At 44.2% G+C, this 14111-nt stretch overlaps 1 protein-coding gene across 3 annotated transcripts in view; it reads left to right on the forward strand.

The window, feature by feature from the left end:
• Positions 1-14111, forward strand: part of AMHR2 (anti-Mullerian hormone receptor type 2) — a 139678-nt gene that overhangs the window by 24130 nt on the left and 101437 nt on the right. For all 3 annotated transcript variants that reach the window (XM_033939718.1, XM_033939717.1, XM_033939719.1), the window contains exon 3: positions 5136-5297. In XM_033939718.1, the coding sequence (XP_033795609.1) occupies positions 5136-5297 (162 nt within the window). The remainder of the gene's footprint in view (positions 1-5135; positions 5298-14111) is intronic.

A 14111-nucleotide genomic window follows, 5' to 3' on the forward strand; every position in this document is an offset into this window, starting at 1 on the left:
TTTCTACTGAACCCCCTGCTATAAATGTCATTAGGTACTGGATGAGAAGAAAGACAAAGGTTGTTTTTCATGTACAGAGTCTTAAGAAGCCAAATTCCTTATGGGTCTGCTCCACATTGCCCCTTCCTCCATTAATCTCACCTCTAACCTTCCTGGTTTAATTCTTCTGAGCTGGCATCAATGTTTTGTTGCTGTTAGGTATTTTTGTTTATATATCTTGTCTGTCTGGATTAAACTGAACCAGCTAACAAAAGTGGAGGATATCAATATCAAACATCAAACATCAAAAATATATTATATCCAAAAAATATCAATGCTTTATCAATGAAATGCTGAACATATAACAGTACAGTACTTCACAGAAGGAGAAAAAAAAAAGACCTTAGATTCCTTTGACAGGCAAATGAGATAATATACGCCTGTTACAAAGGGTAACATCAATCATTGGTCAGGAAAAATAAACCTCTCCTTAACCCAAATATTGGATATAGCTTTGACATTTCTTGGATATACAGGGTGCCTATAAAAACACGCCTTGATTTTAAATGGTTACAAAATCAAAACTTATTGGAATATGTTTATAAATAAGATGACAGCAAATACAAGTCCCAAAAAGCACAGTTAGCAAGATCTTATTAATAATAATAATAATAATTTTATTTATATGCCGCCGTACCGGGAATGTTCTAAGTGGTTCACAGCATGAGAAAAAGCAATACATACATACATTTTCGATGAAAATCACAGTAAAATTCAATAAAAAGCAATGCATACATTTCAATAAAATTGATCGGAATAAAAGTACAAACATTATAATAAAATTGATCAAGATAAAAGGGCAAACCATGCAAGTAAGAAGCATGAAAATCAAATGGAAACATGGTTAAAATTAAAGAAAAAGTAAGATCATTCTGATGTCAGCCTATTAAATAATTGAGTCTTTAGTAATTTCCTAAAGTCTTAAGTAATTTCCTAAAGTCTAAGTAAGAAAAAGTACAGTTAGCAAGATCTTACACAATCGCTTGCACAAGTGGCGTACCTAGCATATGTGACACCCGGGGCCCATCATTTTTTGACACCCCCCCCCCCCCCATCTATATCAAAAATATGATTTTTAGTAACAATCCACATATCGCACAAGAGTATACCTAGGAAAAGGCAGCATCTTAAACACTGCAGTGAGCACTAGAACACCAACACATACATTGTAAAACTAAACAAGCCAGATCCCGCACAGTCAATTGATCCTGTAGTCAATGCCAACTGAAAACTATGTCCTTTTCATACACACAGAACAGAGATACACCCTCGCCCAATATGGAATAATCACAAACTAAAAATAGAAATATGTAGACAAAAGTTAAACTGAACCGCCAAGAAACCAGACTCTGCATACAATGCAACACCATAACACCACAAAAACAGTGACACATGTCCCCTAATACTGTGCAAAATATAAAGTAGATGTAAATTTGAAAAAACTGATACATAACAATCACCACTTTACAAATTAACAAATAAAAATAAAACAAATAATGAGAAATAAGAAAATACCATTTTATTGGACTAATCCATTTTTCAATTAGCTTTCAGAGGCCAAATCTTTCTTCAGAACAGTACAGTATACTGCTGTTATGGTATCCTGTCCTGAGGAAAGGGTTTTAGTCCAAAAAATTGCCTTATTTCCATTTCCTATTTATAAACTTTTATCAATACAGTTCCAATACTACTTAATTCTAAGTAAAGCAACAAAAAATCTTTCTACCTTTTGTCGTTTCATCTTCTCTTTGCTCTCTTCTTTCTATACAACATTTGTCCTCTCCTTTCCATGCAACATCTGCCCTCTCTTTGCCCCTTCCACCCAGCTTCTGCCTTCTCTCTCTCTCTACCCCTTCCATCTACTGTCCACCCTCTCTCTCTTCCATATGGCATCTTCCCTCTTTCTATGTCCCTTCAATAAACTGTATATCTGGGGTCCCTTCTCTCCTTTGCACAGGATTCATTTCAGCTTCCCCCTCTCCATTTTTCTGTCTCCACCCCCTCCCCTATGCTTCGGCATCTCTCTTTTTCACTTCTCCTTTCCTTCCTTCCTTCCTTCCCACTCTACAACATGGTGTGGTATCTCTATCTCCTTCCCTTACCTCATGCCATGGCATCTCTTCCTCCCCCTCCATGGTCTGGTATCTCCTTTCCTTTTTTCCTTTCCCTCCCTCCCATGGACTTGGCATCTCTGGTTCCTCTCCCTTGTCTTCCTTCTCCCTCCTTCGCTCTCTCTCCCCAATTGGGTGCTGCTGCTGCAGCATTTCTCTCCCCCCTTCCCTGTGTAGCAGCAGCATTTATCTCCCCCTTCTCTGTGCAGCAGCAGCATTTCTCCCCCCCCTTGCCTTTGCAGCATTTCTTCCCCTCTTGCCTGTGCAGCAGCAGCAGTATGTCTCCCCCCTTGCCTTTGCAGCATTTCTACCCTCCCCCTTCCCTTTGCAGTATTTCTACCCTCCCCCTTCCCTGTGCAGCAGCAGCAGCAGCATGTCTCCCCCCTTGCCTGTGCAGTATTTCTACCCTCCCCCCTTCCCTGTGCAGTATTTCTACCCTCCCCCCTTCCCTACCCAGCATGTCTGGCCAGTTCCCCTGCTGAAAGCTGCGGGCGTCTACATCTCACCGATCCGCAGCTGCGTCAGAAGCCTTCTCTCTGACTTCATGACATCAGAGAGAATGCTTCCTACGCAGCTGTAGATTGCGCGAGGAGCGGACGCCCGCGGCTTTCAGCAGGGGAGCCGGCCAGAAGCTGAGCAACGCTGGAGAGCACCTGCGGACACCCCTGTTTACTGCCGCTGCTGCTGATTAAAGAAAGGCAGCAGTGGCAGAATAGGGAGGGTGGCCGGCTGTGCACCCCCTTGGGGCGTGCACCCGGGGTGGACCTCCCCCCCTTGGTACGCCACTGGCTTGCACTTTCACCCTTATAAGCTGCAATTGGTGCAGAATTTACAACCTATACCATATAGCTTCCTATACCCCACAAATTTTAACAAGGATGCATTGTGGCTTACAATAAGATTCTTAGGTAATCAACAGATACCATATGAAACTTTATGAATTGATGAAACTGTAGCTTCAAAAGGTGAAAGAATAATCCAATAAATTCTGGTTTTGTAACCATTTAAAATCAAGGAGTGTTTTTGTGGACACCCTGTAATATATTTTTGATGTTTGATATTGATTTTTTTTTATATTGATATCCTCCACTTTTGTACAGTAGTTGGTTATTCAAAAAGTGTGTGGTGGTTTTCTGTCTACATAGTAACATAGTAGATGATGGCAGATAAAGACCCGAATGGTCCATCCAGTCTGCCCAACCTGATTCAATTAAAAAAAATTTTTTTTTTTTTTTAATTTTTTCTTCTTAGCTATTTCTGGGCGAGAATCCAAAGCTTTACTCGGTACTATGCTTGGGTTCCAACTGCTGAAATCTCTGTTAAGACTTACTCCAGCCCATCTACACCCTCCCAGCCATTGAAGCCCTCCCCTGCCCATCCTCCACCAAACGGCCATACACAGACACAGACCGTGCAAGTCTGCCCAGTAACTGGCCTAGTTCAATATTTAATATTATTTTCTGATTCTAAATCTTCTGTGTTCATCCCACGCTTCTTTTTTTCTTCTCTGGATTAAACTGAACTCCAAGGAGTAGGAACCGTCTCTGTAAAGCTAAACTAAACTAAAACTTAGCTTTATATACCTGGTCATCAATCAAAGGAAGCTCGACTCGGTTAACAGTAATTAAGTAAAAGGAGCATTAATAAAACAACTGAAAATTACAAAGAATTAATTTTCAAAGTGTTTAGCAAATAAAAAAGTTTTTCAAAGATTTGCGAAAGAATTGAAAAGAACTAGAGCTTCTCAAAGGGCTCCTTTTACTAAGGTGCGCTAGCATTTTTAGCGCACGCTAGCTGAAAAATTACCGCCTGCTTAAAAGGAGGCGGTAGCGGCTAGCGTGCGCACTAAAACCGCTAGCGCACCTTTGTAAAAAGAGCACAAAGTTAAAGGGAGTTCATTCCATAATTGAAAAAATTTGAAAGCCAAAGAATTACTAAAATCCTTGACTCCTTTAATCCCTTTTCTGGAAGGGAGGGAGAGTTTGAATTGTTGAATGCCTCTTGCATGGGAAAATCTGTAAATGTTCCATAGCAGAGGAACAAGAGGAATAAAAATACCATACAAACTTTTAAAAGTGATGTAAGCATATTTGAATGGAATCCTGAAATAAACTGGGAGCCAATGAAGGCTCAAAAGCAAAGGAGTCATATGGTTGAATTTGCTTTTTCCAAAGATCAACTTTGCCGCAGTGTTCTGAATCAATTGTAATCTTTGGAGACAAGTCTTTGTAATGCCAAAATAAATAGCATTACAATAATCTAACCGGGATAATATGTGTATGGTTGGTAATTCTCTATAAATGTCTAATAATAATAGCAGGGCCTAGAAGGGGCAGAGAGAGACATCCCATGTGCAAGGTATGAGATGAAGAGAAGCAGTCGTAAGTATTAGTTGAGGGGAGAGAGACTCTCACAAACATAAGATAAACGAGAGCCACAATGACTGAGGAGAGAGAGGAAACATAGAAAGAGATGAATATATAAAAGAATTAATATGGAGATAGAAGAATAACATGGGGTGATTCGGTAACATTAAGGGAGCAATTTGAGTAACAGAGAGGAATGTAGGGAGAGCTGTGGGAGTGGCGGTGAAATATTAGAAGTGGGAATTTCCCTGGTTTGTGAGGATGATACTGGTTTAAAGCACTGTGTAGGTCTAGTAGCACTTTAGAAATGATAAGTAGTAGTAGTAGTAGTATATAAGGAGAGGAAAGGTAGTTGTACTTTCCCTTCCCCTTTCTTTCCTTTCATACCCATTGCAATCAAGTCTTTGTTTTGAACTTAATCCCCCTATTTTTATTTAGATTGTTGTTGTTCTTATACATAACTTTAATATTTTAAATAGTTGTTTATTATTGTAAACCGACCAAATACTTATGATGGTCGGTATATCAAAATATTAATAAACTTGAAACTTGAATATGTGCTGAGTTCAGTATGACTGTCTTTCTTCCGTGTCTGATGCTGCTTCTTCCTTCCCTCCAGGATGCTGGAATAGAAAAGCCATTACATGTACGGCGACCTGTGAGGCTCTGCTTCAGCCCATCACTTCCACCTCCTCCCTGTACGCGTGTCACTGCCTAAGTGACATGTGCAATGTGAATATCAGCACTACCTTGCCTCCCGTCCATCATCCTCACACCACTTGTAAGTAAAAACGCAGCTCCAGAAAAGAGAGGGAGAGGGTAGGGGATAAGAAGATATTAACATCTCAGCTGTGGGTAAGCGGTGCTTTGTGATGAATAGCTATGGTGCTTGTCACATTCAGATAACTTTATTACTTTATTGGCATTACACTTTTAAATGTGTTGCTAAAGTAAAAATAAAAAATAAAAAAACACCCCAGAAAGAAATGATTTACAAAATAGTAATTACAAAACACAATTACAGAAACAAGGAGGCTGATTGGTCAAGCTACGTTCCTTAGAGAAAAGCTGGGCATCTTTAGGATAAATCTTCAGATCTATCAGAAGCATGCTGGGGGGAGTCCTGGGGTTCGCTGTAGTCATAGATAGTGGTGTAAATTCTACCGCATGTGATACAAGCAGCTCCTGCAGGGAAGGGTCCCCATGGAGGTGGGGGAGGGGCCTTTGTAGCTGCTTTTATATCTTCTAAGGTGGATCCTCCCCTGCTTTGGGAACCCTTTTATTGATGTTTTGTTAAGGGGGTGCTTCATCTGAAATTTTACCACTGGTCTCGGAACTATGGGCTAGATTTACTAACCTGACTCTCTGTGGCCGATTCGTGGAGGCCCAACCAATTCATGAAACAGAAAAATTAAAATGAGAGTGATCGGAGGAACGCCCCCCTCCAACCGCATGAATCGCTAGTGTGCGATCCTGATGCATGCGTAGACCATCTTCCTTGCCAGTAGATGGTCTGCGCATGCTCTCAGCTTTTTTTTTTTTTTTTTTTGCAAGCCCTTCGTGCCCGGCAGAGCTTTTTTTTTTTTTTTAGTTTTTTACTGTTTTTTCTACTTCGCGAACCCATGGTTTTAACCCGCGGGTTAAAACCACGGGCTCGCACTGCGGGGAAGGGAAGGCGAGTCAGGGGCTGAACAGGGCAGGAGATCAGCTGGAAAATTGGGGGCTGAGAGCAGGACATCAGGGCAGAGAGCAGGTCGTGGCAGAGAGAAGTAGAGCCGGGGGAGGCAGAGAGCAGGTTGCAGCAGAGCAGTGGCGTACCTACATATGTGACACCCGGGGCCCATCATTTTTTGGCACCCCCCTCATCTGTACGAAAAACATGATTTTTAGTAACAAGCCACACGTCACACATGAGTACCTAGGAAAAGGCAGCATCTTACATATTGCAGTGAGCAGTACAACATCAATACACCCATTGAAAAACTAAACAAGCCAGACTAGTACAGATCAATCCTGCAGTCACTCCTAACAGAAAACCATGTCTTTCGAACACACCGAACACAGAAAATACCTTTGCCTAGTATGGAATATGTCATGACAAACTAATCCCTCCCTCTTTTACAAAACTATAGTGTGGATTTTAGCCACGGTGGTAACAGCTCTGACGCTCATAGAATTCTGAGCATCAGAGCTGCTACCACCACAGCTGGAGCTAAAAAACGCTCCACAGTTTTGTAAAAGGGGGGATAAAATAGAAATACATAGACAAAGGTTAAATTGAACCAGCAAGAAGCTGGACTCTGCATGAAATGCAACACCACAGAAACAGTGACACATGTCTCCTAAAGCAATAAATAAATAGAAAATTTTTGTTCTACCTTTGTCTTCTCTGGTTTCTGCTTTCCTCATCTTCTTGTTACTCTCTTCCTTTCATCCACTGTCTGCCATCTCTCTCTGCCCCTATATGGCATCTTCTTTCCTTCTATGCCCCTTCCATAAACTGTATGCCTCCCCCTTCCATCTCTCCTTTCACCCCTATTGGTCTGGCATCTCTCTCCTCTCCTTCCCTCTCCCACACCTCTCTTCTGCAATCCCTTTCTTCCCTCATTTTCCTTTTCAATTTATTTTCTGCATCCATCTAGATTACGTTCTTACTACCCTCTCAACAATTTCCTTTTTTACTGTCTACCTACAGCTCGCTACCTCTTTCCCTCACCACCTCCAGTATTTCCCTAACTCAATCCTTTTCCCCCATCATGTGACCTCCTTTTATTTATCCCCTCCTCCATCCTCTGCCCTCTTCTCTCCACTTCCATCATCTGCCCCTTCTCTCTTTCCCCCACTTCCATCATCTGCCCTCTTCTCTCTCCCCACTTCCATCATCTGCCCCTTCTCCCCACTTACATCATCTGCCCCTTCTCTCTCTTTCCCCCACTTCCATCATCTGCCCTCTTCTCTCTCCACCTTCTCCCCACTTCCATCATCTGCCCCTTCTCTCTCTTTCCCCCACTTCCATCATCTGCCCCTTCTCTCTTTCCCCCACTTCCATCATCTGCCCTCTTCTCTCTCCCCACTTCCATCATCTGCCCCTACTCCCCACTTCCATCATCTGCCCCTTCTCTCTCTTTCCCCCCACTTCCATCATCGGCCCTCTTCTCTCTCCCCCTTCTCCCCATTTCCATCATCTGCCCCTTCTCTCTCTTTCCCCCACTTCCATCATCTGCCCTCTTCTCTCTCCCCCTTCTCTCCACTTCCATCATCTGCCCCTTATCTTTCTTTCCCCCCTCCTTCCATCATCTGCCCTCTTCTCTCTCCCCACTTCCATCATCTGCCCCTTCTCCCCACTTCCATCATCTGCCCCTTCTCTCTCTTTCCCCCACTTCCATCATCTGCCCCTTCTCTCTCTTTCCCCCCACTTCCATCATCTGCCCTCTTCTCTCTCCCCCTTCTCTCCACTTCCATCATCTGCCCCTTCTCTCTCTTTCCCCAACTTCCATCATCTGTCCCCTGCTCTCAATCTCTCCATCCACCACAGGCCCATCTTTCTCCCTCACCGTTCCGATTTTGGCAACAAGATCGGCAAGCCCCCCCCCCCCCCCCCTGCTTCAGCACTGAGCGGCATCGGCGCCCCTCCCCCTCTGCGACGGCACTCAAATTTGGCCTCCTTCTTCTGGCATCAGCAGAACTTCAGATCGGCAACAGGTGCTTAGTCAAGCTTCCCCTGACTGAACTGCCTGGGTAGAAACAGGAAGCTGAGTCAGGGGAAGCTTTTGACTGAGCACCTGTTGCTGATCTGAAGTTCTGCTGATGCTGGAAGAAGGAGGCCGAACTTGAGTGCTGTTGCGGGGCAGGGGGGGGCGCCAATGCCGCTGAGTGCCATTGTGGAGGGGGGGCGCGGAGGGGGGGTGCCGATGCCGCTGAGTGCCGTCGCAGCCCAGGAATTTTCCGGACCTGTCCAGCTGTGCACCCCCACTAAGGCTGCACCCGGGGCGAACCGCCCCGCCCTTGGTACGCCACTGCAGCAGAGGCAGAGAGCGGGTTTATTTCAGGGCTGCAGGGCTGGCAGGACAGTTGGAAAGGAGGTGAGCGATTGGTCCCCAGCAGTCGCTTCTTGTTGATCGGTCAGCCCAGTCGGTGTTCAAGATTTTTGTTTTGTGAATCACGTCCCTGCCTACTTTGCATGCCGTTTCCCTCATTTGCATGCACAGATCGGAATCGGATCGGTACACAGGTTAGTGAATAGGGTCAGAGGGAAATTGGGTCGCAAAGGGCTCACAAACTGATTGGTACACGATTGGTTTGCTTATTCAATCTAGCCCCAAAATCTGTCTAATATTTAGTAGTTTGGGGGGGGGGGGGGGGTTATGGTCCACCACCAGCATTAAAACCAGAAATCTGATACCAGGCCCTGTGAGGGCTTCGGCATTGAATTTTGGTGTGTGTGTATGAGGGGGTGGGGGGTTCCAAAGCCTGCTAGCGCATGACTGGTCAAGTTAATATTCAGATTTATCCATCCATGGGCTAGCATATAAAGATAGGACAGCTATTTAAATGGTCCTATATATGCACTAAACCTGGCTACCAACAAATACAACCGTATCCCCAAAACACAACCTCAATACTCTCAATCCCTGCATAAAATTCTCTCAGCCCCACAACTCCCTTTCCATTTAAAAACACCCCCCACACTCCAGTTATGCACCCTTTGTCCACATCCCACACCTTTACCATGCACTCATGCATCACCTCCACTTTACCTCACTCTTCATTGTCCCACACATAACGCCACTACTCCTCAGTTCATGACTACATTTACAAATCTGTGCTGGAAAACATTCTCAAAGTCACGCCTTCACTTGCTGTCCCAACTTGTTATTTTAGTTTCTTTGTATAACTTTTGCAGAACAATAATAATAATAATAATAATAATAATATTAATAATTTTATTCTTATATACCGCCATACCGAAAAAATTCTAGGCGGTTCACAACAAGCTAATACATGGGATACAGATAAAATACAAATTAGAATAATGGACTTAAAAACAGCTAAAGACAGAAAGCATTTACATTATAATGCAGAAAATACTGGCATGGCAGGGAAAGAAATAATACATAGAACAGATAAAATACATCAAGTTGACTATAAGGAACTTGATTGAAAAATGAAGCAGAATGCATTAAGATATCAGCCTATCAAAGAGTTGAGTCTTAAACAATTTTCTAAAATCAAGATAGGAAGAGACCTCTAACATAATTTTTCCAAGCCATACATTCAATTTAGCGGCTTGAAATGAGAGGGTTCTCTCAAAGAACTTCCTATAACGACAGGATTTTATGGAGGGATATGAAAACAAGTGCACTCTATGTGTGGTCTTTTTGGCGTGACTCAAAGAAAAATGAGACACAAGATAACCTGGTAACAAACCTGAAACTGATTTATAACAAATACAGGAAAATTTGAACAGAATTCTCTACTCTGTTGGCAACCAATGGAGTTTCAAATAAAAAGGAGTAATATGCTTCCATTCATTTAACCCAAAAATGAGGTGAACGGCAGTATTCTGAATTACTCTCAATTTTTTGGAAAAAAAAATGTTACTGTTAGTGCGAATTTCTCTCTTCATGAAGTGCAATTGCCGTACTAATACAGTGAATCTGAAAATAAGGAGCACACATGGAGCTGGCAGGGGACTCACTAAAAGCTACAGAAGTGAGAAGTATTCATAGGAGGGGGAGCCATGTGTGCCGACCTGGAACGGCACAGCTTTAACTGTTTCTGAACTCTCTCCTATACGGCTGTAGGAATGATGTGATGTCTAAATTCTGACAGTTGCACTAACAGTAACATTTTATGCTCAAGGCTGCAACAACAAACAAGCCAGGCTGAGCCAGAGAGAAGTCAACTCCCCCGGGCTGTGAGGATGAAACACCAAAGAGCTTCTGAACCGAAACTATGCCAGGATCCAACTGAATCTGCCCCTTCCAATCCCCATGGCAAAAAAGACACCCACCGGACAGCTGCCCAAAGAGATGGAAATTTGCAAGAGGTTTTATGGAGTTTCTGCCAATATTTCCAGCCCCTGTGTTTTCATGTCACTAGAGCCTCTGAGATTCCAGGTTTGGAAACTCTTTAGCATAGTGCTGGAAGATTCTCTAGCATAGTTCATACCAGCCGATATTCATAGTAAGTTAACCAGCTGGAAATGGCCGATGACTGGTTAACATGCTTGATCGTGGCTAGTCAGTCATTTTCAGTGGCATTTAACCGATCATCCTCCTGAGGCGGAGTCTTATTAAGTCCCAATATTCAGACCTAACTATTAACAGCCTTTTTCATGAAGAGATTCACCCAAAACGGTTTACAATACATTGAAAAACTTTTGGATGGATCTTACCCCTCATGCCCGCAGTAGACTTTTGAATGTCTGATTTGGAGTTGTGATTGTTTGAATGCTCATGCTTTGAGTTTGTAGGGTGGGTTGGGAGGGTGGGGAGGGGGGATAGTTGGGGATTATGTTGTGCAGATATATAAGAAACCTGTTTTATTTTGTTACCTTTTAGAGAATGACACGGTGGTTGTTACCCGCGGCTAGCCACAAGTAGCCGTGGGTAACCCGCCAAAACGGGGAAAGAAAAATAGTAGTTGCTGCGTGGACGGTAACAAGGCCATTCACCGCCCCGTGGAGCGGTGAATGGTCTTGTCCCCGCAGTGAGGCAATCAAGGATCGCGCGGTCCAGCAGCCCCCACCCGCCCGATCGCAGCGTTCAGCCAGCTCCCTCCCTCCACCTCACCTTATATGCAGAGTTTGCCGGCTTTCTTTTTCGCCCCGCAGCACGCTTTCAAAAAGCCGCACACACGCGGCTGCTCGAGTTGTTCAATCTTCTCCTCTGTTGCAACTTCCTGTTTCCAGTTGTGTCAGAGCAGAAGATTGAACAACTGAGCAGCCGCACGTGCGCGGCTTTTTGAACGCGTGCAGCTGGGGGAAAAATAAAGCCGGCAAACTCGACATCTAAGGTGAGGGAGGGAGGGAGGGAGCTGACGAAACGCTGTAATCAGGCGGGAGAGGGCTGCTGGACCCCGGCTCACACTAGGAAGGAGGGAATGAAAGGGAAAGAGATTCTGGGCAAAGGGGATGAAGAGGGAGAGAAAGAAACCCACAGCAGGAAAGAAAGGGGAGGACAGGCAGGTGAGCCAGATGCTAGAAGCAGGGGGGGGAAGAAAGAGGGAAAGAAGCTAGATGGGGTTGAAGAGAAGAGACACTTTGGTGTGGAAGAGGAAGATAGGGGAAATCTGGACACAGGAAGGTAACAGAAAGAGAGGAAATTATGTACATAGGGACAGAGACATAAAGGGGACAAGCCCTGGGGATGGTATATGGACCGGGGGGGGGGGGGCGGCAAAGCCAGATACATAGGGGAGATATTAGATATGGGGAAAATAGGAACACAGAAGCGAGATTGTTTGGGGACCGAGCTCGCAGGCTTCGGCGGCTTGCACAAATTACATTGTAAAGTGCCACGAAAGTAAGAGGGAGGTAGATAGATAGGCCTCGCGAGAGGATCTGAAGGGTGGTAGAAAGGAACAGATGGTAAAGGAGGGAGGGAAGGGTGGTGGTGGAAAGGAATAGAACAGGCATTGAAGGAGGGTAGAGAGGAACAGACCCTGAAAGGAAATGTGGAAGACAGAGTGGGGAGAAGACACTGGAAGGGAAGAAGACAGATGCCAGACTATGGGGGAGCGGAGGGAAGAAGATGGGTGCTAGACCAACTTGGGGGGGGGGGGTGAAGGGAGAGTCACAGTAACAGCAAATGGAAGATGCAGAGAGAAGACACACAGTGGATGGAAGAAATTGAATGAGAAGATGAGAAAAGCAGAAACCAGACAACAAAGGTAGAAAAAAAAATTATATTTATTTTTTTTGCTTTAGGATAAAGTAGTATATTAGTTGTGTTGATAAAAATTTATAAACAAAGCCCTGCCAGCTGAACATCTCTTTCTCTAGTTCAGCAGCCAGAACTTTGATTTATAAGGAAGGAATAAGCTAAATAATGCAGTACTGAGGCTTATATGGATGCTGTGGGGACGGTGACGGGGTGGTGAATGGGATGGCAGTGACGTTGACGGGTGGTGAAGGGGATGGCTGTGACAGTGACGGGGCGGTGAAGTGGACGGTGGGCCGGCGATGGGGCAGTGACGGGGACAGATTTTTTCCCCGTGTCATTCTCTATTACCTTTTTTTTGCGTGCACTTTGCTATTTAATACATATATTTCAACATGCTCTTAGGTATTATATAGTGATTGAAATGTGTCAGTTTTGAAAATTTATATCTGCTGTGTATATTGTGTGTATATGAAAAATGAATGGAAAAAAATTGCATTACAATTAGTAAAGGGGGCGGGATCTGGGGAAGAGCTTGGGTGGAGCTTGGGAAGTCTGTGCTTGGGGGGTACTCAGTTGATATTTGTTAGACTTCCCTGCTGGCACGCCCTACTGGCATTTCAGGACCTGTCTGGAGGGCCTCTGCGCATGCGTGGATGTCAACGTGATGATGTCACACATGCGCGTGATGTCATCACGGTGATGTCTGCGCACTTCTGGGTGCCTCGAGCCGCGAGAGACACTGCCCTAGGTACATTATGTAGAGGGTGAGCCTGCCAGGACAGAGAGGGAAAAATGCTTGAGTACCTAAATGTAAACAACTTAGGCTATAGTAAAAGTGGCATATAAATACTAGATAAATAAATAAAACAGTTAAGATGTCGGCAAAAATCTAGCAGATTGTTAATGAAAGAAAAGATTTCATGAGTTGGCAGTCCTACTGAGGGAGCCTTTAGCAATCTGTAAGCAACATGTTCTGACTGTTGATTCTATGCCTGTGTGCTTGGATAGGGAAAAAGATGCCTTATCGCTGGAAGGTCAGGCGGTACAAAGAGGAGAGTTCTGTGAGAGGCCTGTGACTTATATTTCTGCTATCTACTGTTACAGCTATGTATAAGGGAGGGCAGTACAGCACCTGCAAAGAGAATAAGGATTTGGTGTGGGGTTTGGAGGCCCAGCAATGCACTCTGGGATTGTTTTTCCATTCTGACAGTCAAGGTTAGTTGAGTCATTCTGAAACCTGACTCATGCCTCCCAGGCTCCAGTTCAGCCAATTCTCCAGTTGATGGGTCCCACCTCATGTGGGTGAGGATTTTATGTTTTCCACAGCCCTATAGTTTGTCTTCCAGCCTGGGATCTTAAGAGCTGAGCCTGCAACCTCTGGTCCCACACCAGGGACTCTGCTGATGGTCTTTAGCCTACAGGAGCAGTTCCTCTTGCTGGACTATGAGGACAGCCCTGTTAATGTAGCCTGGCTGCTCATTCCTCTCCCATGTCATATATGTGACTTGGATATTTACGGTGCTTCTGTTAGGAAAACTAGAAGTCACCTAGAGTGCCAAGATTCTGATAAAAGGCCAGTACTTACTATTTCTCTTTTATTTCTTAAGACTTATTCAGTACCTAACCTTTGTGAAGAAATTGATCCAGGGCAGTGTACAGCAAGTAGTGGCATAAATTCAAATCTGGGGATCCCAAGCACTTTTTCTAAC

This window comes from Geotrypetes seraphini, chromosome 3 (genome assembly GCF_902459505.1).
Source record: "Geotrypetes seraphini chromosome 3, aGeoSer1.1, whole genome shotgun sequence".
NCBI lineage: Eukaryota > Metazoa > Chordata > Amphibia > Gymnophiona > Dermophiidae > Geotrypetes > Geotrypetes seraphini.